Source organism: Hipposideros armiger, unplaced genomic scaffold (assembly GCF_001890085.2).
Source record: "Hipposideros armiger isolate ML-2016 unplaced genomic scaffold, ASM189008v1 scaffold_48, whole genome shotgun sequence".
Taxonomy (NCBI): Eukaryota; Metazoa; Chordata; class Mammalia; order Chiroptera; family Hipposideridae; genus Hipposideros; species Hipposideros armiger.
In genome coordinates, this window is record NW_017731398.1 from 3,054,878 (window position 1) to 3,080,326 (window position 25,449).

Below are 25,449 nucleotides of genomic sequence, written 5' to 3' on the forward strand. Positions count from 1 at the left end.
CGCCCGGGAAGAGCGCAATGATGGTGCCAACTTGGGCCAGTGAAGCAACGTCCTCCACAACTAGACTGAAGAACAAAACGACAGCAACTTGTCTGTTCCTCTTCCCCCGATTCCCCAGCACTGTTCCCATCCCCCAATTCACCAATAAAAATCTTTAATAAACAAGAAAGACAATGATGATTTACTCCAATCTTTGAATAGTTTGGCATTTCCTCTAATTTCTACATTTAAAATCAGGCTGTAGCTCACCACCTGTGGTGTGTCATAGTTTAACTGCCAGCGTTAACTTTCCTTTAAAAAAAATAATAAGGTAAGTTCCACATCATACAATAATGGGCTCTTGGATTCAGTGAAAACTGTTATATGGAACCTCAGCCCCTTAGTAGCTGAGTGACTTGGAGAAAAATCACTTAACCTCCGTGTGCCTCAGTTTCCCCAGCAATAAAAGAGGGGGTAAAGCAGTCCCTACTTTGTAGAGTTGTTTGGAGGAACAAATGAGTTAATATATGTGAAGTACTTAGTTAAGCATGTAGGAAGGTCTAATAATCCCCATTTTACAGATGAGAAAGACTCAAAAAGCTGAAGTAACTTACTCAAGGTCCCACCTCATGGGCATGACCACAGCTGGAATTCAAACCCATAGTTACCCGGTTCTGTGACACCTCACAGGCAGAGGTAAAGATCAAAGATTCATGCTGATCTATGCACACTTAAGCAGCTCATGTTGTCCTTCTCACATATTAGACAGAAGTTTGACAATAAAAAGTTGGAACAAAAAACCTGCTGGATGACATGCCTTGCTAGCATTGGTGACATTAAACAGATGTCATGTTATTATTACATAATCCATTCGTTTAATGTACAGGTGGAGGTGATAAAAATTTGCTTTTTGCAGGCTGTATTGCAAAAAAGGTTTTTCCCCCTCACTCTTTAGCTTTTAAGGGTGCATTTTTGACATCTGCAAAGGGAGACGGAAAGAATTGGCCCAAACTGGCCTGTGCAAAGCTGCGCTGGAACCCTAATGAGGCCGGATGGGGGGAGCACGCGCCTGGGGGGCTCTCTGCCCACTTCAGTCGGTGGCCATTATCAGCCCACATGGAAACAAAGTGACCGGTCCCAGGTAGACCTGCCACCTGACCACTCACCATCTTGTCTTCAAATCCCCCGGTCATCCCGAGGCGAAAGTTCTGCCCGTATCTAAGGACTGGACCGGTGGCGTCCCCATCCGCACTGTCAGTAGAGAGGAAACACAATGAGATTCTGTGCATCAGAATCTTTCTGCAGCTCTACTGCGCACGCGTGCAATCACGTTTATCGTTTCCCTGCTACTGTAGCTTCATGTGTCGTACCTGCATTGTCACTAAACACAAGGCCTTCTCTTTCGGCTTCACATCCAGCCAGCAACCTAGGCCCTGCCTTCCAACACAGTCAGAGCACGAGGTGGCCCCAACTCTGTCAGCCTAGAATGGACACAGCATATCGTGCTAGCCTGTGCTAAGAAACTAGGTCAGGGGCGGTGACATCCTTCGGGAGAACCAAGCTAACACATTTGTAGACATTTCATACAATCTTCCCTCTCAATCCTCCAGGAAACAGAAGTTGTCCTCATGTACATTACCTGTACTCAAAAGAAACCTAAATCAAAGGCTTAGAGGACTGGCCATGTTCCTGTAATATAAACACGGCTATTGCAATTTAGTGATATCAGTCACAACAAAGTAAAAGCAGCATTTTCAACTGTAATCACGTATCTGCTGTTCTCTAAGGGTTTAAATGCTCATTTTCAAAATCTCAAGTACATTTATAGCACACAATGAATTTTAAAATAGCAAATCCCCATGTAATGCCACCTTGCGTTCAACTACGTATTGCTGGTTGTAAAAATAACCTCACAACATCAGAAACAGTGAACGCAGTCCATGAGCTGGGGCATCCTGAGATGTTACCAGGACAATCCACCAGGCTTCCAGGCAGCATATGAATTTACTTGTCTGGATTCAATGCCTTTGAATCGAACACAAATTACTAACCATCCTGATGTTTAAGGTAAAGGGAGGGTGGAGGTCTCCTGACAATAACTCTCAAGATAAAAACCAAGATGAGAATTACAGGGAATGGTCACAGAACCTTTGCCTCCAGTCAGCCCTACTCCAATCACAAGACATCCTTAAGCTGCAAGTGAAAACAGATACTTAGAAAGAAGATGGGCTGAAAATTAAAGTATCTTTACCTCAAAATGATAAAAGTGTTTCTGCCCACGGGGATCTCGGTTGGCGCTGCACTCAGGCCACAGGGCACCTCAAATTCGTCACTCAGGTGGGCTCTAATCTCATCTGGAGTCAAACACAGGCTCAGGTCGCCGTGGAGAAACAGATCAGCTTCTGTCTCAGGGTGGTCCAGGTTCACAAGCATCACTTTGTCGCCGCTGTGAATGTATCCGTCTTGAGATACAGAAAGCTGCATCTGCAGTTAAAATAGGAGCATTTCTAATAAACCACACAATTCTTAACAGCCAGTGCCACTGCAGGTGGTCCTTCTCTCCTTCGCAGTCTGGGGTCCATTTCAATGAGGGACTCACTTGGAGTCCCCCAAAGCCTAGTTTTGCTTTTCCCGCCACCAACCTGCTCCCAATGTGCCAAATCAAAGCCCCCAATAATCTCAAGTAAAGTAAAATAAACCTGATGAAAAATCACATGGGTCGAGCCCATGATTAATTTATTCAACATTCACTGAAAATTTCTTGAGCACCAAGGGGCATTTTACTAATGCATAGATTAATCTACTCATTTTTTAATTTGGAAAACGCAGGTAAACATAATTGTTGTCTTACAGCTTCATCCTCGACCGCCCCCCCACACCAACCCCTGACCTAATGAGGTCACGAGGAAGTGTCTCGGAAAACTGAGACCCGGAGGAATGATATCGGTAAAGCTTCCTCAAGGGAGTGTCGGTTATCTCCCTTATTTTCATGGCCGCGGCAACAGCCGCACCATCCTGGGGGTTGTGTGTGTAGGAGTATGAAGGCACAGCATGTGCTGAAATACAATGGGGCTGGTTGATGGTAATTAGCCATAAGGCACTTATCACACGGACTTTGGAGAAATAAAAGTTTCACTCCTTTGAAGTTTCTTAATAAAAGCTACGCATTGGCTCGATTTGATTCGGGGCTCACTTCCAGAGAGAGAGAACTGCAGTCTCCTGGCCTCGCCTTAACTCTACCCTTGTCTCTTGTGTTTCTTTAACCCTTCGCCACCCCTCTGACTCCCCACTGCCCATGCTGCGCGGGACATGGCAATTAATAGCAAACTTCTCTTATGTCTCTGAAATCTTAGGGAATTTTAAACATTATGGTATTCAGATCTAAAGAGAAAAACTGGCATTTTCCAACTTTTAACTCATTTATGAAATTTTCGCTTGCTTAACATATACTCACACTTAGTATTATAGAATTTTTTTTTTTAGGTTTTATTGGGGAATTGGGGGAGGGGAACAGTGTTGGGGAATAGGGGAAACAGACAAGTTGTTGTTCTTCAATCTTTGTTGTGGAGGGTGCCAGTCGGCAGCTTGTGGCCTCTAAGCTCAAGGTGCTATGCTCAATCTTAGTTGCGGGTGGGCGTAGTCACCATCCCATGTGGGAGTCAAACCAGCAGCCTCATTGTTAAGAGCACACGGTCTATCAACTGAGCCATCTGGGTGGCAGCTCCGCTCAAAGTGCCAAGTTCAGTCTTAGTTGTGGGTGGGCGTAGCCCACCATCGAACAGGCAATCTTGTTGTTACACCAGTTGAGCGATCCTGCCACCTGTTGGCAGCTCAGCGACAGCTCAGCTCAGGCGCAGTGTCACTGGCCCATGTGGGAATCCAACTGGTGGCCCTGTTGCTCAGCACTCGTGCTCTTAAACCAACTCTTAACCGACTGAGCTACTCAGCCGGCCCTGAATATTATAGAATTTTGAAAACAATGTTTAAATTTAAAATTACCGGTCTCAGAAGATGATCTTTTAGTCTTCTGTTTCTCTGTATGAGAAGCTGTCCCTTATCCCTCTTCTCTAAGAAGTCTCTCATGAGCTCCTGGTAAAAGAGAAAAAGAATGAAAGCCAAAGGGTCAACAGCAGTCCAGAATAATACAGATACTGGTAGCTTTTAGGTCAAAAGCATGTCAAGTTGAAAAAGCAAAATTTGAGAACAGAAGAAGAAATGTGAGCATCATGGGAACAGTGGAAAAAATTTTTTAGCATTACTTTAAATTTTTTATTTCATTGTAGAATGTTTAGAAAAATGAGAAAGGCAGAAAAAGGAAACATCACCTGTATGTACTTCAGCTAGCAACAGTTGTAACATTTGGAGGCCAATGTGTCTCCCACGGACACCTCCCCACCCCCACCCCCACCCGTGGTATGGTCACTGACACTGAAAGTCACCCACCAAGCCCCCCAACCAGGGCCTTGTCAAGACCACCACAAAATCCAAGGCAGTGAGTGAAAAAGGTCAGTAACAGGGACCCCACGGGGCCCACAGGAGAGTGTTGTGACAGGGTGGGGCCTGTGGGGGCAGCATTTCTATTTAGAGCCTTCCTCCTGCACTGCAGCCTGTGGGGCTGTAAGTCTCTAGAGAACAGAGGGAACCCAGTGGCTCTAGAGTCTAGACTGGGGGGAGGCACAGGCGCAGCGCCTTCGAGAGCCAGAGCACCGAGTTTGGGAGGCCAAGGGGCCCGAGGAAAGAATAGAAGGGCACAGACCTGGGTTCCTAGAACCGCAGGTGAGATTCCTGAGCCGTCAGTGAGGGGTGGGATCGTAGGGGTACTCGGTGTGTGCTGGGGGAGAAGGGCGAAATTAGGGTGGGCGTGGGGGTGGAATCCCTGAGCAGCCTGGGGAGGGGCACCCCGCCATGTCCTGCACACCTCCTCCAGGTAGACGTCCTCGTTCCAATTGCCCATCCTGACTCGGGGACCGTACAAGTTCTGCGCCATGGTCCAGGCTCCTTGAGCAGGCCTTCCCCAGATGCAGATTGTTAGCGTGCCCGTCGCCATGACGACCCAGCCCCTTGTGATTGGCCAAGGCCCGGATCCTACTGGCCAATGAGAGACAGCGCACGAGTTGCCCTGGCAGTGGCTGTCGCTCCCCACCCCATCCCCGTTGCCACCTCTTAGGGCGTCCTTGAGTTTAATTGCAAAGCGGAAGAGAGGAAAAGCTCGAGCTTACAGACCTCGTTGTCCTAAATGCTCCCCAGAGAGAAATGTAAAACTTTTTTTTCCTTTCAGACTTGAAACAAAAATTGCTGTAAAAGAAAAATAGCCCTTACTTGTTCAGAGAGCAAAGAATAGCTTTTAAATGGAAGCACATCATGCTTGCAGCCTATTTTTATCATCAGCACCAATTTCTTCCTAATCATAAAACAACACATGCTCAATACAGAAACTTGGAAACCGAAATAGCGAAGAAGGGAGGAGAAGGGAGAATTACTCAAAGGTAAGAGCTGCCTCCCGTTAGCACGCTTCTGTTTATGCGTTTCTGAGGCAGTCCATGTTTTACGGGTTCTGCAGCATTTCTTCTCCCTGCCCAGGTCTCCAACTGCAAGGACACGCTATGATTTGCAAGAACTCTTGATAAAACAGGAATATGCTGAAGCCAACGTTTGTGAAACAAATATTTTATGAGTGAGAGGGATAAACAGCTCCTGGAAGACCACCTGGAGCTTGGAGCTGATCGAATGCACTCAGGAATGCACCTTTACTTAGTGTCTGCTCAGGACAGCGATGAAAGACCCGGAAGCTCTCCTCTCTTCAGCAGCCCCACCCTAACAGAGGAGTTAACCCATGAAAGCAAGTCACTTCAGGCATGGGTGCAATTAAAGGCGTACCAAGGAAAGGCCAAGGAGTTTAAAGAAACATTCAGCCACACCTGGGGGACTGTGAGAACAAGAATCAGGAGATGCACGGGTGGTCATTCAGGGAGGGGCACTTTGGAGCTGACCTTGAAGCAGGCTTCAGCATGATATCCGTCTGGGAACGCCCTCACGCACTTGTGAATCGGCCAGCTCTGTCAATACAGCGCCATGTTCTAGGATACTTCAAAAGGAGAGCTGGAACAAGGAGTGTAGGTCAGATCATATACCACTAATTGCATGTGACAAATGAAGAATCTGAGGCTCAGAGATGCTAGCGGCTTATCCAAGTTCAAACTACAAGTTGCTCAAAGCAAGGGCTCAACCCAGATTTTCTGACTCCAAAGTCCATGTTTTTTCCTCCTCTTTAAGTGTTTCCATATTCCCTGGAAAATCAAGAATATGAAAAGGCAGCTTTGGTCTCCGTAAGATTTAGTAAGGTTCCAATGACTTGGTTATTGGTAAGTCTTTACACCAATACAGCTTTGCTCTCACCTGCTTCCTCTACACTACTGTTATTAAGTTCATTACATTTCTGTATGTTATAGGCCCATCAATACAACTGTATGCCTGTTGCTTTATGCAATTGCTTTTAAAATCACTGAGGGGGAAATACGTTATTATGCTCTTTTGTAATTACATACATAATTATCTTTGCTGGCGCCCCTTGTTTTTTGTGTGTGGGTAAAAATGACAGCCTGAGACCGGCCGAGTGGCGCAATGGTTGAGAACTGGCTTGGGACACCAGAGGGCCCCGGTTCAGATCCCACATATGAGGGCCAGTGACACTGCCCTCCACAGCTAAGATGCTGAACAGCAGCTCAACCTGGAGCTGGCCTGCCATGAGTCGCTGGCGACGGCATAGGCTGCAGCCCCTGTGGCAGTGGGTTGCCATGGGCTACCGTATGTAGCCAGCAGCCAGCGTGAGCGGCCAGCAGCCGCAGTGAGTGGCCGTCCAGAAGCCGGCGACTGCTCTGCCTTGCCCGGGAAGAGCCCAATGATGGTGCCAACTTGGGCCAGTGAAGCAATGTCCTCCACAACTAGACTGAAGAACAAAACGACAGCAACTTGTCTGTTCCCCTTCCCCCAATTTCCCCCGCGCTGTTCCCATCCCCCCAATTCCCCAATAAAAATCTTTAAAAAAAAAAGACAGCCTGACATTGCTGGCTTTCACCCTGAAGAAGCTCCTTTGGTTTTCCTTGTAAAGCAGGTCTCCCTCGGTTTTCACTTACCTGCTATTTCACCTTCATTTTTTTTTAAAAAATTGGGGAATTGGGGGATGGGAACAGCGCTGGGGAATTGGGGGATGGGGAACGACAAGTTGCTGTCCCCTTGCTCTTCAGTCCACCTGTGGAGGATGTTGCTTCACTGGCCCAAGTTGGCACCATCATTGCGTTCTTCCTGGGCGAGAGATCCGTCACCAGCTTCTGGATGGCCGCTCACAGCGGCTGCTGGCCACTCATGCTGGCTGCTGGCTACACATGGTAGCCCATGGCAACCCACTGCAGCCTACGCCGTCGCCAGCGACTCACAGCACCCCAGCTCCAGGTCGAGCTGTTGTTCAGCATCCTAGCTGTAGAGGGCAGTGTCACTGGCCCTCATATGTGGGATCCAAACCAGGGCCCTCTGGCATCCCAAGCCAGCTCTTAACCAACGCGCCACTTGGCCGGCCCTCACCTTTATTTTTGTGAGACGGTTTTACTGGGTGTGAGGCTTGGGGTTACAGTTGTTTCTTTCAATACTTTAAGTACACCATCCTTCTGCCTTCTGGCTTCCATGTCTCTCATGAGAAGTCAACTCTTAATCTCACTGGGGTTCCCCGCATGTGTCTACTAAGTGTCTTGTGTGGGCTCTTGCTGCTGCCAAGACGTTCTCTCCGGCTTTGTCGTCACCATTGTGACTATGGTCTGAGTGGCGGTCTCTCTGCAATCATCCTATTTGCAATCTGTTGAGCTTCTGGGATGTGTAGATTACTGGTTTCTTCCATGAAATGTGGGATTTGCCAAGATTTCTTTGAGTGTTTTTTCTCCTCCTTTCCATCTTTGTTCTCTTTCTGGGACTCCTAGTGTCTGTGTGTTGGTACATTTACTAATGCTCTCATTTCCCTAAGGCTGCATTCATTGTTCTTCCTTCTTTGTTCTCTCTGTTCTTCAAATTGCATGATTTCTATTAAATTTGCTCATTGCGTCTTCTGACATCTCAAATGTACTACTCCATCTGTCTAGTGAATTTTTCACTTAGGTTATAGTACTTTTCAACTCCAAAATTTCCACTGGTTCCTTTTTTTTTATCATTTCTTTATTGATATTCTATACTTGCTGAGGGACTGTTATCATAGCTTTCTTAAATCCTTTAACCATGGTTTCCCTTAGTTTTTTAAATATATTTATAATAATTGCTTTGAAGTCTTTGTCTGCTGAAGTCCAAAATTTAGATCTTCTCAAAGCCTGTCTTCCCCCATGTTTCTTTGCAGGTCTCATATTCCTGTTTCTTTGTAGGTGTCATTAATATTTATTGAAAACTGAGCATTTTAGATAATATACTGTAGAGACTCTGTATACAGGCTCCCCAAGCCAATGCCCGTCATTGTTGTTTGTCTGCTTGGGTGTCTGTTTAGTGACCTTGGCTGGACTAGTTAGGCGAGGTCTAGTCCCCATAACGGGCAGCCCTCTGATGTCACCCTTCAGGGGTGCAGCCGTGAGCATTCAGAGTCCCCTAAGCTCCTAAATGGATCTCATGATAAGCAAAGTAAATAGAGAAGGATCTCACAACTGACAACACGGATGGATTTAAAATCCAGGGGATACGGCTGGCTGAGTGGCTCAGTTGGTTAAGAGCACACTCAAGAGTGCAAGCTCTGATTAACAGTGGTTCAAGTCCTGGCCCGAGCTGAGCTGACAACAGGTGGTAGGATGGCTCAGCTCAAAATAAATAAATAAATAAATAAATAAATAAATAAATAAATAATCCAGGGGATAATACAACTATAAACAAACATGCAAGAAATGTTTTAAAATCTTTTTTTTACAAAATTTTATTTTCATTTCTGAAAAAATTATCGAAATGTTCAATTTACTATAATAGCAGAAAAATTTAAGTTTACATTCCTCAAAACCCTCAAAGTTAAGATTAAAACATAAATGCACTCATACATTGCTGGCCACTGAGTAATGTACTCAGTTCTCACTTAGCAGTAAAAATCTCCTTGATATCAGGCCACCATGTCTTCCCTTCTATAGCAAATATGACTTTGACGTAAACCAGGTATATACTGAAAAACTTAGTTGCTATTTCCTTTCATGATTTGATGACGCTCTTGGAAAAGTTTAATTGGAGCTTTTTAGTACTGGTGAGATGTCTGGCAGAAGAGCCAAAGAAATACTTGGACAGAATCATTTTTAGAAAGAGAAGTAGGACAAAGTTCAGATACTGGGAAAGAGAAATGAGTTATAGTCTCAGAAGCAAATAACTTCCAGGGTGCTGAAAATAAGTTTGAAAGTCCTCAGTGGATGACAAATGATAGGTCATCACAGAGTAGTGAAGACGACAAAGGGAACTAAAGCCCCTTTCACTCAGCTTGTGGAAGCATTTCTGCCTCTGAGCCTCAGTATCTTCATCGATAAAAATGGGTGAAGGTTACTTTACTGATAACTCTCTAGGGAGCATTTCCCAAATGCTCCGTGATGTGTAAATCAATCTGGAGTGGGAAAGAGTCCTGCTGTCCATCCAGGTGAGAGCTGCGGGGTTGAACAGGCTTCCTGCTGGAGGCCTTGTCGGGGCCTTGAAGGTGACAGCACACTGCAAACCCACAAAAGGGTGATGGCAGATACAGCGCTGCCCCAGCTAAGTTCAACATGAATCCTTTCATTAAAAAATCATCTTGTAAGAGCAGTGCTGTAAGGAACACTGACTCAGAGATTTGTGAGGAACAACTGAAATAATATGAAAAACAGGTAGGATGTGGACATGGAGACAGGCGAACCAAGCACTTCCAGATGGGAGAAGCAAGCCGAGGCAGGATGCGGAAACAGACACCAGGAGGACCTCAAGGGCCAGCAAGGAGCACAGGGCGTGTGGGTGGGCTGGGGATGGAGAAGGGCCTGGACCCACGTGAGAACGGTGCCTTCTCTTCTGTAAGGAGCAAATGACAAAGGGCAGAGTAGAGCTTTCAGAATTTACTGGAGCTACAGGTGCTGGCATGGATTTCAGGCCGATCAGCCCGGGTGTGGGGCCGGAAGCCCAGCTAAGACCCAGCATGGGGAGAGTGATGGGTGTGCCTGAGTAAGACAGTGTCAGTGGGGGCAGACAGGTGGAAACGAATGAGAAAAGAACCAGCCAATATTGTCAGCTCTAGAAAAACAGCTATCCTACTGTTTGTTCAACCAAGATTCCCTGTGCACCCAACGCTGTGCTCGGAACCCAGGAAGCAGGAATGAGTAAGAGAATCGTGGGTCTTGCCTTTGGGGAGAGTCACAAAGAGGAGACAGCTCTGCAGGGCATAGTTTGAAACCCACTGCTCGAGTCTGTCCACACCTGATTTTACAGGCAAGGACGCTGAGGCTTACAAAGCAGGTCAGCTCTGCACTGCCACGAGCTCTTCAGGGGGAAGAAGAGCAGCTGGAGTCCCTGTCACTGGCCTCTCAGTCCAGGGCTTTGTGACTTCCCTGCCCTCACTGGTCCCCACCCGTGGGACCCCTCATCTCTTCACCACCGACCCATTAATCTTGTCTTCCTGGTAAAAAAAAAAGCTCTGGCCTTTACGGTTTCAGAAAGATACAAATGGATGCATTCCACACACTGAAGGCAAGCCTCAGAGCACAACCAGGGAAAATCAGGGTCCATTTCTCATATTCTTTTGCAACACAGGAGCTTGTCACTACCCATGTGTCTGCAGCTAGGCCATCACCCAGACACTTCCAGTACAACAGGACACAGTTAAGAAGTGGACCGGTTCCAGGAAATTATCAGAGATACTGGTGAATGTGCACAGAAGCGTATCAACGCGAAGACACATTTCCCCAAACTGTCAGCTTTTCCAGGTCCTTTAATCTTATGGGAAAAGATAGGGTGTCCCTTCATTTCACAAACGAGGGAACGGAAGCAGAGAGAGCTTATGGGAAATACCCAAGTCAGCATCGGAGGCAGACCTGAGCCCACCGTCAGGATGCAGGAAGAGAAAACAGAAAGCAAGGCCTGCCTTCCCAGCGCCCACAGGCCTCACCCCACTGGACACACACCACTCCATCTGGGGTTGCCTTTCCAAGGGGCTGGGAGATAATTTCTGTGCTCCGTGGCAGCTCCGGGATTTAAAACACAGGCTCCGGAGACAGACGTTCCTAGCTCAAACCCCAGAACTGAACACTTGCAGGCTGTGCGACCTTCAGGCAACAGCACGACCTCTCTGTAAAATGAGAAAATACTAACGCCCACCTCGTGTGGTTATCGTCACGTGTAAGTGAGGTGATGCACACCCTTGGCACACAGCCTAGGACATGGTAAGCACTCCGTAGATTATTCTGAAAAGACAGACAGCAAGGGTGGTTTAGCCACATAGTCTTCTGTTTGCGAAACCCACAAGTTTAAATGCAAGCACTATTTCTTTTTGCAAATGGGAAAACAAAGGCCCAGCCAGGGGAAGAGAAATGCCTGAGGCCAGACAGCTGGTGTCAGGGCAGCTGAGAAAACCCAGGACTCCTAGTCTCCTAAATTGCACTGGAAGGCTCCAAGCAAGCTGGAAAATGGGTGTGTCTTCAATACACAATTCACAAACGCACAGTCATGGGGATAGTGCTTAATATTGGGGCTCTATATGGTACACAGAAAAATTCCACGCGGGGAGCTATTGTCCACACAGGTGTCATTCTCCCCTCTCTTGGAGTGAGACCTGCGGCCCAGGGGAGTGACTGGCGCTGCCCACAGGGACAAAGCTGGTGCCAGGGCTGCTAGGGCCCGGGTCACTGACTGCAAGTCCAGTGCTCCCCGCCTCTCTATGACAGTCTCCGAAAAACTGGAGGAAACTTACACACATAACAGTCCTTGAGTTACTGAGTTTCTCCTTCTAGATCCTTCTAGGGACTTCTGTGAGCTCCACTGATCTGTGGCTTCATTTAGGGCAGGGATGTTCTGTTTATCAAAATCTGGTAAATACCCTGAGAATGTCTGGGAAGCTCTGTCACCTGCTGCCACCAAGACCGAAAATGGCAGTAATGATTCCAGAAGGCAGTTTTGCCTCACATTATCAAAAGCCTTAAAAATAAGTGTATGTGTCTCTGATCCCATTATCTGGATATTATACCAAGGAGATGTTTACTGTAACAGGAAAAAAATGTCCAGTAACAATGGGCTGTTTCGGTAAATGAGAACATTTATATTCCGGATGGCTATGCAGCTATTAAAAATCATGAAATAAGAGCAACACTTAATGATTTGGAAAATGCTCACAATATATTAAGTTAAAATGAGATTGTAAAGAGTTTATAATGTAAGATGTCCATTTTACAATTAAAATGTGTACTTAAAAATGTACATTTTAAAATGTGCATTCATAGGAAAGATAATGTAATTTATAAACGTATGTGATGGTACATGTGTACATTTACATGTATAGCATAACACAATGTACATCGCATGTATTCGTATACATGTATAATCTATATAACATACATGTATGTAATCTATATACATACATAATACATTATTTATATGTATGCATGTATGTATGTATGTATGTATATATATGTACCTGATGGGGGGAGGGCATCAGGTTTTCCGTAATGAGCATGTGATTTTTTGTAATCATTACAAAAGAAGAAAATATGTGAAAACGTTCTGGCCCAGTGACATTCCACACCTAAACTAAAGCCTAGATTTGTGTCACTAAAGCATAAATAGTAGATAACATGTCTCAGTGGTTTAAGAAGTTAGGACCAAGAACGGACACCAGTTTTCTGCTCTGATGCCTCCAGGCACCTCCCGTGGCAGACGTTTGCAGTGTTCGTCTAATCCCGTTGGGCCATTGCTCAGACTCTCTGGGAATCTGTCATCCAGAAGAGTCTGTGAAGACAAGTTCTCCTCAATGATCTTTGATTCCATCATTGGGTAAGTGCGCCCACGTGTGGCCCATCATGGGTACAGCTTTTTGTCCATAACAAGGAAAATGACAGAGCGACAAGGTGGCTCAGGACAGGAGACCCTAGTCTACAAGCAGGTCTCTGTTCCCAAACGGAATTGTCAAGCCGAGCTTCTAGACCTTAGAACACATCTTCCCTCTCAATAATCACAGTGGGGCTACGAGCCAGTCAAATCGCTGTGCACTTGTAATGGCCTCAGCTTCCTCTCCTGTAAACAGTACTTCTTACGTTATGTTCTGGGCGTATCAGAGTATCGGAGGTTTCCCACAATGGTGCATGGGTCGCCCTCGATGTCCCCTCTGCCTGAGTTTCCTTACTCCAGACACTTCTCCATGTCCTGGCTACTCATTTCATCAGGAGGGCCCCAAAGGCGGCTCCCTCAACCACATCCCCGACTGTATTAAGCCAGTCGCCGCTCCCCCAGCTCTCACGGACCTTTGTGTTTCCCCTGCATAACCTTAAACCTAACACCAAAACCATTGACTCCTCACTCGCCTGTGATTTGGGGGCACAGTGAACCAATTCCTCTCAGTATGCTTTAACTTTTCCAAACATACAAATTGGAAAAGTATAAGGCTAAGATATAAGTCATTTGGAAAGAATTCTTTTATGTGGTTCCCCAGTGTGTGCGCTCCAAAGGCAATCATTCCGGAACATTCCACCGAAGGTCAGGCGTCACTGGTGGGTGCTGCCTCCCTCCGGCACAGCCTAAGGCCTACTCGCGGGAGAGAACGCCTTCCTTGCAGCTCCGAGCTCCCCGTTCTGTCTCCTTCCATGTCCTGAGACTGTGCTGTGCAGGGTAGCGCTATCTAACCTCATTTCCTCACCCCACCCCCAGGGGACAGAGGGAGCCAGTTCCCATTGTCCTCGGCTCCTATCTGACCTCACGCACTAGCTGGCCCGTGAAGAGCTGAACACGGCTCCCCAGCCTCTTGGCAACAACAGTATCTCCAGAATTTCCAGAAAAGTCTGGACTCAGCTACTCCTACCAGACCCATACACAACTGTGCCTGCTATTTCTGTCACTCTCAAAACTTGTACAGAAATTCCAGGTCACCGACATGCATCTTCCCTGTAAGTTCCTATCAGGGAACACAGGCCTGCGACCTCTCACAGGAGGCGGTGGAAGTGACCCCCAGCGCAGCGCTGCGTCCACAGTAACACAGCAGAGGCCAGCCTCACCGTGTGGTGGCCTTGAAGGTCATCTCCACCCTGCCACCACCACTGAGAGGTTCGGCGTCCCCACTGTCTTGGAAGCAGCCGCCAGCACTTCAGCCTGTCCCCTTTCAGTGGTGTCCGCCCCAGCCAGCAGGAAGAGACTAAGGTCCAAGACACAGCCTGCACGGCCATGCCGCTTTCTGGCTTCCACCCAGCCCCGTGGCATGAAGTGGGAGAAGGAAGAGCTGCGGTAGGAAGCTGGCTAAGGGCTCCTGTCTGCGGCGGCCTCCTGGCAGCGTCGGATTGAGCCAATCCCCGATTTCATGCTGAATTCTGTTATTTCCTTTGTTTTGCAGAAAAATTCCCGATTTTTATTACGAGTCTGTGTGCCCACTCTTCACCAGTGGGAAGGAACTTGACAACCGATGCCAGCACTTACTAGGTCTGTGACTTTGAGCAGGCTTTTGCTCCCCTCTCTGCCTCCATGTTCTCGTCTGTAAAATGGGGATAAGAAGACGGCCCATTTGCTCACTTACTACAGCAAGTCAATGAGGTAGCGGATGGAAAGGGTGCTGGCTCCGCAAGCCTGTCACAGCCGCCAGCACCAGCGCCGTCGTTGGGACAGGCTCCCTCCGGGCTCCTTCCTCCAGCTCCAGGTCCTGCACTAGGCTGACACGCTGGGCCTTGCAACCCAGGGCCTGTCTGGCCAGAGCGCACTAACCCTCCGTTCTTCTCAGCCCTCAGCACTGCCTCACTGCAGCCAGGTACACGTCTCTCACTCCCTTCTTCTAACTTAACACCCAATTTTAGGATCCCACCCCATCGCCTGTCCTACCCTATCAGCCCATCCTGAGGTCTGCGGGCTAAGCCAGCGCGCGCCTTTGGGCTTGCCTGCCAAAGGCACCAGCCTGCCCTCTCCACAGCAATCCAAACGTCTACCAAATGTCTGTGAGCCGCTGCAATAGCGGGTTTATGCAACGCTCTGCATGTGCCATCTCATCTCGCGGTCCCTGCAAGAGGTCCTGTGCAGGAACTGGCCTTGAAGACACGGCTGTGGCCCCGTTCCAGTACCTTCTCAGGCCCAACTCTCACCCCGCAGCTCTGGTGCCAAGATCCTGGCCGCTACTTTCCGGGTCCTCTCCCTGTGTGAGCGCATGCTGAGCACCGCCACCGTCTATGCCAAATACACGTGTGCTTCTTGGCACCATTCTCCTAACAGTTTGGCCGCCGTGTGACAGGGCCATTTCTCAGCTCAGCCTTAGGCCATGAAGAGACTCAGTAACAATGAAATGCCCACCTCAGTCCCCTGTGCACTTGGCACCTGCCATGCCCAGAAGCACCCTCGAGCCACACCTTTTACCTTGGAACACAGCAGGGGTACAGCGGGCAGCAGGGCGGCAAGGTCAGTGGGTCAGGCGCATGCTCAGATTCCTGGAGAAGGTCCAGTCACTGTGTGTCCTTACTCCGAGCACTAGAGGACACTGGTGGCACCCATGCCACATTGCAAAGCATCCCCGCCAGGAGGGGCCGGGCCAGCAGGTGCAGTCATGGAGACCCTGGGGGCACAGACCAGAGGACTCGTCACGGACAGCAGAGGCTGGACGTGCGCTGGCGTGGCTCCTCGGGTCCGAACATACTGATACGCTGCCATACTGGCTGGCAAACAGCTCTCGCCCCAGAATGACCTAAGTGTCCCTCTGCGATGATGGCTTTCCCGGCCTCTCCCTCTCAGGTCCCCCAGACATCGCCCCACCAGCACCACCATTATTCAACAATGAAAGGTAAATATTTGGCACAGGAGGGGGCCCCAAGGCCTCTACCCCCACACTACCTCTGCTTCTTTCTGATTGATCGAGCAGGCGGTTGACTATTCTGGCTACCAACCCTGGTGGGACTCATTCACAAAAAGGCGGAATTGATCAGAAATCTGATATGGAAAGTCTGCTCCAATAAGGCAGCATTACAAGAAACAAAACATACAGACGTGAGGATCTTCTCAGCTCCTTCCTTGAGTCCCACCAGTGGTGACCAAACCTCTGAGTTGGTAACAGGCTCCATCGGCCAGCCCTCCGCCCTGGGGAATCGCATGGAGGTGCTGCCTGTGTTCCGGAGGACACATCGGCTGGGTCCCCAGGGACACCGCATAGGCACATTGGGGAGGAGAGACCTGGCCAAGGTCAACCAGTTTTTGTTAAGAATTAGGACTCCTAAGGGATAAAAAGGGGAGACGTTTTTCTTTTAATTGAAAAGATAAAGGAAGATGCCTATAGTCACCGAGCACATAAAACATCTTAGGCAGAGGGGAAAAAAATGGAGCTAGCCAAGGCCTCGTCCAGCGGGTCAATAAAGCTCAGAGGAGAAGTCCACAAAGCAAGATTTCAAAGAGCAACGGGTCGCTGTTCATGGCTGAAAGGCACTCTGAGGCACAGGTCAGCTCAGAACACACCTATCAACACGCCTTTCCTTCAAAAAGGTTCGCGACTGGGCTATTAAGTCAAGTTACAGATCTCAGTCACAGGGAGGCTGTATTTATAAAATTGATTATTATATAAACACTGGAATAGACATTATATATATATATATATATATATGACATAATTTAAACACAAAACTAAGGTGAAATAATTATTGTAACTGTAGTGAAAAGTAATGCAGTTAAATAATAATTCTTGAAGACAGATAATAATAATGAGCATTAAACTTTGTCAAAAATCACAGGCTGGATCAATAATATTGTAATAATTATGTACAGTGTTAGACGGGTACTAGATGTATTGTGATCACTTCATAAGCCATATGTTTAATCACTATATTGTACACCTGAAAATAATATATATTGTAGGTCAACTATAATTTAAAAGTAATTTTTTTAGAAAATCCCAGGCCATACCAAAAACCTGGGAGGCAGGCACAGAGGTGGAAGAAATTTAAAATGGAAATTTTTTCCTCTTATGATGACTTTTATTGAATGTTTGCAAATTGTTTTAAATGCTTTACCTGTGTTGTCTTACTTATTTCCACAGATGACAAAATAGATGCAGAGAAGGTAATTATTTGTGTAAACGAAAGGAAAAAGGCTTTAGAAACATGACAGACATGAGGAGGAAGACAGAAGGAGAAGGAGATTTGCATAGTTTCATGTCCATAAAATAGATGTTTAAAAGTAAAGGTTTAGAAACATGGACATGGTATCATTTAACATGTGTTGGCCTCTCTGGCATTCAGACTTCCTTCCTGTGGCAACGTCTAAGGTGGAAAGAGGATGCTTCTTTTCAACAAGCTGCCCTGCGGGTGGGGGCTACTCTGTGGACCTCTCAGAACCTCCAGAGCCTGGTTCCAAGCGCTGAGATGTCCATCCCAGGACTCTGGAGTCCATCGGAAGCCAGGACCCAAATCCCTTCTCTGCCCTGGATCAGAGCTCCCCACGCTCCACCTGGGAGGGGCTGCGGGGATCCCACGGAGGGTCCTGGGTCATTGGTAGAAGAGTCTGGCAGGAAGAGCTCATTAACGCAGATGGCAACCTGCTCTCCTAGGCACTGGGCCTCGCTGGGCAGCCGGTGACCCTCGCTCTCCCTCCTCTGGCTCCCGCGGGCCTTTGGGGGAAAGGACTGGGCGGGGTCCTCTCTGGCCGGCTGCTTCTGGAGATAAGTGCCTGATGACTCTGTGCAGCCTCCCATTCGGGAGATAAATTTCCTATTAGGGCGGAAATCACACCCCCTCTTCCCCAGAGTCTCCCCACCTTCGACTTCGGCAATGGTGGGAAGTGACCACACCCACTCTTCCCAACCCCGGGGGATTCCAGCATTTGCAAGTTCGGAGCTGGAAAGATAAACATCACTGCTTATCCCTCACTCCCTCATTGTTCCTCTTCAGTGGCAGAAAAGGAACAGAGAACCAGGCTGCACGGAAATTCACCCATCTGCAGGCCTTGTTAAGGGCACTGCTGCCTTAAATTACACCCAGGGGCCCCTCCCTTTCCTCCTCACCAACACTCCCACCCGCCTGTTGAGAAAAACAAAACTTTGACTCTCACTTCCAAGGTAAGTTTAAGCAGCCTGGCCCTGAGGCCCCCTCCTCCTCTATTTCCAGAGATGGAGCTTGGGGTAGTGAGCTGAGCGCTAGACTTGGGTCTGCAGGACTGGTTTTCTCACTTCCAGGCTTAGGATGAATTACTTATCCGCCCGGTAGCCCGAGGACCTGATCCGGTAAAAGGGCGTCATCATTTTTCCCCTGCCCACGTCACTGTGTGCTTGAACAGGAGGATATGCTGAACCCAAGCTCTGTTTATAAATGGCAAAGTACATAGCACTGTAAAAGAACAGTATCCTCAGCTCCCACGGCCTCCTCCATGGATCTAACCTGCCAGCTGAACTCGAGCCCTGACGCTTGTGCCAAACATAGAGGGCAACTTCTATTTTCCTATACAAGTCTGTGCAAACCGTTCCCTCCATCAGAAATGTTCTCCTCTGCCTCTGCCTTCAAACGCCTTTCCTTCCTTCCCAGTCCAGTTGGAATTCCCTTCCTCCCAAGAAGCCTCCCCATTCTGACGTCTTTTTCCAGAGTCCCCCCTCTTTTTCAGAACTCCTCCAGCTTCTTCTCTGCCCCCCGATTTCTGACTGGCCCCCTTGTGCCTTCAAGGTCTTTGTACATCTGCTTATTTCCCCCCAATAGACCAACTGCAAACAACTGGGCAGCACCATTCCGTCCCCGCACTCCCAGTGCGTGAAACAGGGACATGGTGGAGGTGACAATAAGAAAGGAGCCGGGAGACACCTATGTCAAGCACACGTGTATGTACACATGCATTCATTTGGGAGAAGTTGGCACCTCACTATTTCTCAAAAGAGTCTAAGGAAACTTTAGAAACTGACCACAACTCAAAGCAGCACAATTTCGACGAGAAGAGAACAACATGTTTCCAGCACCTGGGATGAGCTGTTTACTCCAGTTGAAGACTGGATTTATCTCTGAGTTTCCTGGATGGGAGGGAAGCGCGCTGGCTCATACCCTTCTCATTGTCCAATAACTTTGGAATCAGGCTGGAAAGAGAAATTTTTCCTGGCACCGTGTTCAAGGAGAAATTTATCAAGTGAGTCCTTATATAACAGACATGAGGTAACACATCTCCAACATCTCCAACCGGCGTTTTGCAGAAGGACACATGTCTTCAGATGGGCAACTCCAGGGTTTGACTGCAGTTTAGACAGAAGGGGTTTCTGCATGGAAATGAGACAATAAGGCCCATACCCAGTTTTTCCTCGAGAACCAAGGAAGACTAAGTTGGTATCTCTGCTTAATGTCCAGCCTCAAAGATCACATATAGACCCGTGTTAAGGATCTTGGAGGTCAGCTTGCAGCAGCTGGAGGCAGGAAGCTGGGACAAGGATCGTGCCCCCTCGGGGCAGACTCCAGGGGGGCTGGTATGTGCTGAGGTGGACTGGGCCTGGACTGAATGCCCACTGTTCATCAGGAGGCCATACCCAGGCCTGGTTAGCCTGAAAGGAGACTCAAGAGAATTGGGGAGCAGTAGGGCTCACGGATGTCATGACAGGCAACGACAGAAACTTAGGGGAAACACAGGCGTCAGGTCTGAGGGAATCACTAAGTGCTAGGGCTGCCAAGACGACACACAAAGCTCCCTAGTCCTGCCTCGGGGGTGGGGGTGGGGGGCGGTGAGCCGAGTGTGGTGGCCTTGGGGTGTCCATCTGTGAGCTTCAGAGCCTGACCCCCCCCCCCCCGACTTCATGATGGAAGGAACGGAGGCCCCAGAGGAACGTAAGCCCTATGTGGCTCCCTGTGTGGCTCCCACAGGAAAGGTGCTTAGCTCTTCAGTTCTAAGTTGGCTGTTTTGTCTCCACACGAAAGGGGCAGCGCGTGCCTCCAGGGCTTCACACACACAGCCCCACCGAGCGTCGATGGAGCTATCGCCAGGGTTTTCAGCTTGCGAAGTGTATGTCTACACTGTCTCTCTCTTTTCCTTCCCTTTTGTGCCGACTGCTAGGAGGCGCCTCCTGAAAGGCCAGCTGTGTCCCTCTCAGGCACGTGACTCCAGAGGCCTGGCACCTTCTCTCTGAAGGTATTTCTAGTGGAGGGGAAGGGCTGGTCTCTCAGTACATCTGACTCCAGCGAGACCTAAGAATCAAGACCGCATGGCCACCTCAGGCCACCACAGGCAGCACCAGTGTGGCAAAGATACTTCCCGTGTCCTTCTCAGTAGGCGCCACAAGGTAGGGGAGGTCAGAAAGCACCCAACGGCCCGAGGAGGGGACGCCAGGCACCCAGAAGGAGTCATTCCGTGTTCCCTTTCCCGTGGTGAGTTGTAGCTTTACTCTGGGGAGCCCCAGAGGGACATTACGCCAGGGCGATCCTGGGAAGCACGTCCTCTGAGTTTTGTTCAGCAGTACCCCAGGGGATGAGACTGAAACTCACTGCAAGTTGAGCCCGAAGTGAGGCCATCAGACCCACTGGGCACTGAGGGTCCCCAGGCGGCGGCGAAGGCACAAACTCCATCCTGCCCCACAGGAAGGGACGGGGGAACCTGGTGCGCCCTCCACCTGGCGTCGTCATCCCATCATCAGTAACAGCAACAACGAGAACAGTAACTTAGGTATGACTGGCTCAGCCGTCAAGCACAAAACTGCAACATGTGTTTTCCCACGAGAAACTGTTTTCATTCAGCTGAAAAGTCCAGGGCGTCCAATTAATTGATTAATGAAATGGCCTTTTAAAACTTCTTAGTAACTCATCCTATGAAACAGCTGTTGTCTAAGCACGTACGCTGTGCCCAGCACACCAGGCACTTGATATTCCACGCTGCACCGGACCTCCACGGCTCACAGCAGGAGTAGCGGCACGAGGGCTGGAGGGCCAGAGGAGGCGGCTCTGAAGAAGCTACTGGCCACCACGTCATGGTCAGTCAGAAAGCACAGTTACAGCCGGGGCACCTTGCGTACTGCTCTCCACATAAAAGCCCGGAGGACTGGAAAAATGTGGGATGGTGAGACCCTCGGAGCAGCCCCAGGAATGGAGACCCACCGTGACCTAAGAGTCCCGAGAGCTAGACCGACTGAGACCAGCCAGACCAGAAAATCGTCCACAAGTGTTCCCAATTAGACCTCCAGCCAGCCTGCATGGGTACCTCCTGGTCTGTCTGTAACACAGCTGGGATTCCAGCTGAGCCCCAGGGCCCCCCTGCCTGGCACCCGGATGCCAGCCAACTCCTCGGAGACACTGCAGGTTCGGTTCCAGAGCACGGCATAAAAGTGAGCACTGCGATGGAGCGAGTCACCGGTTTCCGGGTTTCCTGGTGCATAGAAGTCCTGTTGACATTACACTGTAGTCTATCAAGTGTGCAATAGCACCACATGGGAAAAGTACAAACCTTCATTAAATACCTTCTGACTAAGAGCTGCTAAGCATCATCTGAGCCTTCAGCGAGTCGTCACCTTTCTGCAGCAGGAGGGGCTCGCATCAATGTTGATGAAAATATAATCTCTGTGAAGCGCAATAAATGGAGGTCCATCTGTGTGTGATCAGCAAAGATCATAATTGCATTTTTGGGCGTTTTTTCTAAAACAAGGGGGGCTGCTGTCCTTGGGAAGCCATTCGGTAGACACAGCACCAAGCAAAGGGCTAAGAAGAGCACCAGGGGGTCCCACTCACGGTCCCTTCCAGACGCTAGTTCTCCTCGCTTTTTGTCTTCTTTCCTTCACCCTTTCCCTCTTTTGCCTCATTTTTCTCTCCTTTCTCTTACTCTCTGTCTCTGTCTAGAAGAGTCAGGGTCCCTGTGAGACTAGGCCTCTGTTTCCGCTTTCCTCCGGGCGGGGAGTCAGCTGGGGCTCACGTGATGCTCGCTGTAACTGTGAGCGTTTGCAGGGCAGGGTGGAGGGGGAGAGTGAGCTCACCGGCAGGGAGAGGAACGGCCTTGATCTAAACTGCAGCCTGGTTCTAATTTTAGCCACAACAGCGTGCTGGACTTCCCCGAGGTATCAGATTGCCCCCACTCCCTCCCTCCCTGCCCCGGGCTGACACCAGACATGTGGAAGAGATTCAGATCACAAGAATCACCAAATCAGGTCACACCCATGGCTCATCCGGCCAGCCTGTCTCGGAAAGCAGGGACAGGGAGTCTCAGGCCGTCAGAGCTTAGCCATTGCCGGGTAAAACGCCCTCAGCATACAGACAAGGACAGAGGTAGAGAGGGAGACACGGCTATCCAAGATGAATGGCCAGGAGAGCCAGGTCTACAGCCCAGGTCCCCTGGCATCCAGTCCTGCGTGTTACTGTTCATGTCACCCTCTCAAGGTTGTAGCCTGGGGAGATCCACTTTCCCTTTTGAAGTATGGGCCATACAGGAATATTCCTAAATAATTTTCCCTATTTCTGTATTTTTTTAATTCCATATTTTAGAATTTACCTACAGTGAACTGCACATCGCTTAGATTATAATCTGGTGAACTCTGAAAAACCGGTACACCTCCATCAAGATAAAGAACACCCCCAGAAAATCCCTTCATGCCCCCTTTGAGTCAGCCCCCGTCTGTGCCACAGGCACCCACAGCTCTGCTTTCCACCATCCTACATTAGTTTTGCTGGTTCTCAGCTTCAGATAAATGGAAGCGCGGTGCGTGGAGACGGATAAGATCCTAACCCTCAGCTTCGTGCAGTCCTGCGCTAGCTCCATTTCTCTAGCCCAAGCCTCTTCCTGCGGGGCTGAGTGCAAAGGGCCGTTAGCTCTGGGTCTCCACCCCCTGGGCCCCCAAACAAGGCGGCATGATCCCTGTTACACTGTCAAGTTCCATGTATTTCAACCCGGTTTCCTGCCACAAGTAAGGCCTGCACCCCCGAGAGTTCCTGATTCCATCCTTCCAGATCTCCTGGAACAGTCTCCGAACCTTCGCGTTACTCAATAAAGCCTCTTTGTCCCACAATTAACACAAATGCTTTTCTCATTAGAACACAAGCTCATTTCTTCATGTTTTCTCCCCACTGAAGCCGCTGAACAGTTTGGTCAATGGCATAGTAACTCAATGAGAAAGCTCCTTAAATTTCATTTTGTGATCTCACTGGGCAGGGATTTTCTATGTCCATTCTGAAAAATTTAGCATTGAACAGAGGTGTGTGCCATTATAACTCTACCAGTGACTGGTCCTTTTTTGAGACTTGTCATTGTGTGTCCTTGGCAACTCCGTTGTCCCCAGTGGAAAACATATGTGTATGAGTCAGCAGTGCCTCCTTGGGGGCATCTCTAACCTGGCCTCGCCTTGGTCACCTGTGCTCTCTCCCCACTAAGGGACAATGAATCTTGCCTTTCCACTCTTGCATGGACCTCACGCTATGATGTCACAGAAAGGCTTCTTGAAAGACACTCCATTCTCTATCATTAGGCCTGGCACAGCAAAGATCAATAAATAATCAATAAACTACATTGCCTCAGTCTGAGGAAGAGTGAGACACGGGTGCCCCCAAAGCCCTGGTTCTTCCCTACCCATAAAGCAGGGTACTCCCTTCCTGGTCCTGTGCCAGGACCGATCCTCTGAGGAACCATAGCCAAAGCCTGCCCCACCTTACAAATCTAGGTCCCAGGGCGAGGGGCAAAGAGCCAGGGAGAAAATGGCACCTACTGAACTGCAGTGTCCTTTAACTGCTGGCTGTCCCAGACGCCCCCTCAGCCGTCTCATCTCCTCCAGGTGCCCACCTATCGGGTGATCACGACTGTGTTCTCCTGACCCCCATTTCCCACCTACTCTTTTGGCTCTGTCACAAGCTGATGTCGGGTGCCCAGTTCACTGAACTGTGCTTAACACAAAATGAAGAAATAGTCATTCCTTCAGGAAAGCCTTCCGTTTTCTTTATGTTGTGCTATCTGTCCATGCTTCAGAGACCCACCCCACCTATCCGCAGCACCTTTAACGCTTTTCCCTTGGCCTCCCTGAGCTCATGCCCACGGTTCTCTTCGTTGCCTTCAGTGAGAGCAGAAGTCTCATTTCCTCAGAGTGGGCACATCTGACATGATCTCAACTCTGACTGTCCAGACAGCTAACTCTGCTTCTGCCCAGTTCTTAACAATCAGTAATGAGGTGTCTGCTTGACAAGGACACTTCCTTCCTTTGTCATTTTCAAAGAAAAGAAACTCCACTGGAAGATGCCTCCTTTACAGCCTTCTGGCCAACCCCACGTATGGCAGGACAAACCCTGTATTGGAACCACAGAGCCCCTGACTGAGCCTGTTCCGAGAAGCTGCTCCGATCAACTGCACGACACACATCTTCCTACTGGCTATCCGTCTGCAAGGCTGACTTGTAGGCACCACATACAGGTGCCCCCTGGCCCTCTGGCTTCCTGCTGGGCTTGGCGCATGGGAGGCCACAGCAGGCGGGAGGGGCAGGAATAGGTCAGGGTATCTGCTGTCCAGGATTGTCTCTATGAGCTTGCCTGCAAGTGACCGTTTGCTGACCAGAAGTCCTCGCTCCTCTCCAGGCATCTCGTCTACAAGACTTCCTCCCTCCAGGTTCCTATAACTGGCCCGTCCGCCGTGCCTTTGAGCTGTACAGGCCCCAGATCACTGCGCTACCCCGCTAAACACCCCCACCCCCAAGCACTCCTCTATTCAATCCTCCTCCATTACCCAAATTTGAGTGTGCCATTCACTTCCTGTTGGGAGTCTGCTTGGTAAAATATCTATAAAAATACTCGGAGGGGTGTCTATCTCTGGGCTTTACGTGTAAAGGGTAAACGCGTGTGTTAAAGGTGGTAAAGCCCACTCTGTGCACTGAACACTATGGAAGATACGTGCATGTGCCTATGTCCAACCATCCACACAAGCCTCTCCCCACTAAGGGACCGAGAACCTAGAAGCACTGTGGGAAGAGCAACGATGCTGGTCTAAGCCATACAACGGCCTGCGTATCGACACCATCCCTGTCCCACGAGACCTGGGATGTCCTCTTCTTGCTTCAGGAAACTCATCATGAACACTTAGCCTTGGCTTGTGTGCTGCTCAGTGTGTCTTTTTAAGTCCACTGCTTTTCACAAGCTCTATATCCTTGCCATCTAAACTCAATGGTTCGCATGCTGGCTTCACCACAAATCACCAGGCTACTTGATGCTCCTGATCAGTTTCCCCAAACGGAGCCCCATGGACAAGGTGTGGCTGCTGGGAAGGGCGGGGCAGGAGCAGTGCTTCCACTGCCTCCTGACAGGTCACCCCTCTCCCAGGGCGGCCGGCTGACAGCTGCCCCCTTTAACTTCCTGTGGAGCACGCTGAATGCCTCTGGCTAGG

General features: G+C 49.1%; 1 protein-coding gene across 1 annotated transcript in view; it reads right to left on the reverse strand.

The window, feature by feature from the left end:
- CFAP161 (cilia and flagella associated protein 161) overlaps nt 1-25,449 on the reverse strand; it is an 86,290-nt gene that overhangs the window by 18,678 nt on the left and 42,163 nt on the right. The window contains exons 4-9 of the mRNA XM_019640001.1: nt 15,529-15,724; nt 5,970-6,078; nt 4,898-5,064; nt 3,979-4,068; nt 2,231-2,463; nt 1,146-1,230 (exon numbers count right to left, since the gene is read on the reverse strand). Coding sequence (XP_019495546.1) covers nt 1,146-1,230; nt 2,231-2,463; nt 3,979-4,068; nt 4,898-5,026 — 537 coding nt within the window. The 5' untranslated portion in view covers nt 5,027-5,064; nt 5,970-6,078; nt 15,529-15,724. The remainder of the gene's footprint in view (nt 1-1,145; nt 1,231-2,230; nt 2,464-3,978; nt 4,069-4,897; nt 5,065-5,969; nt 6,079-15,528; nt 15,725-25,449) is intronic.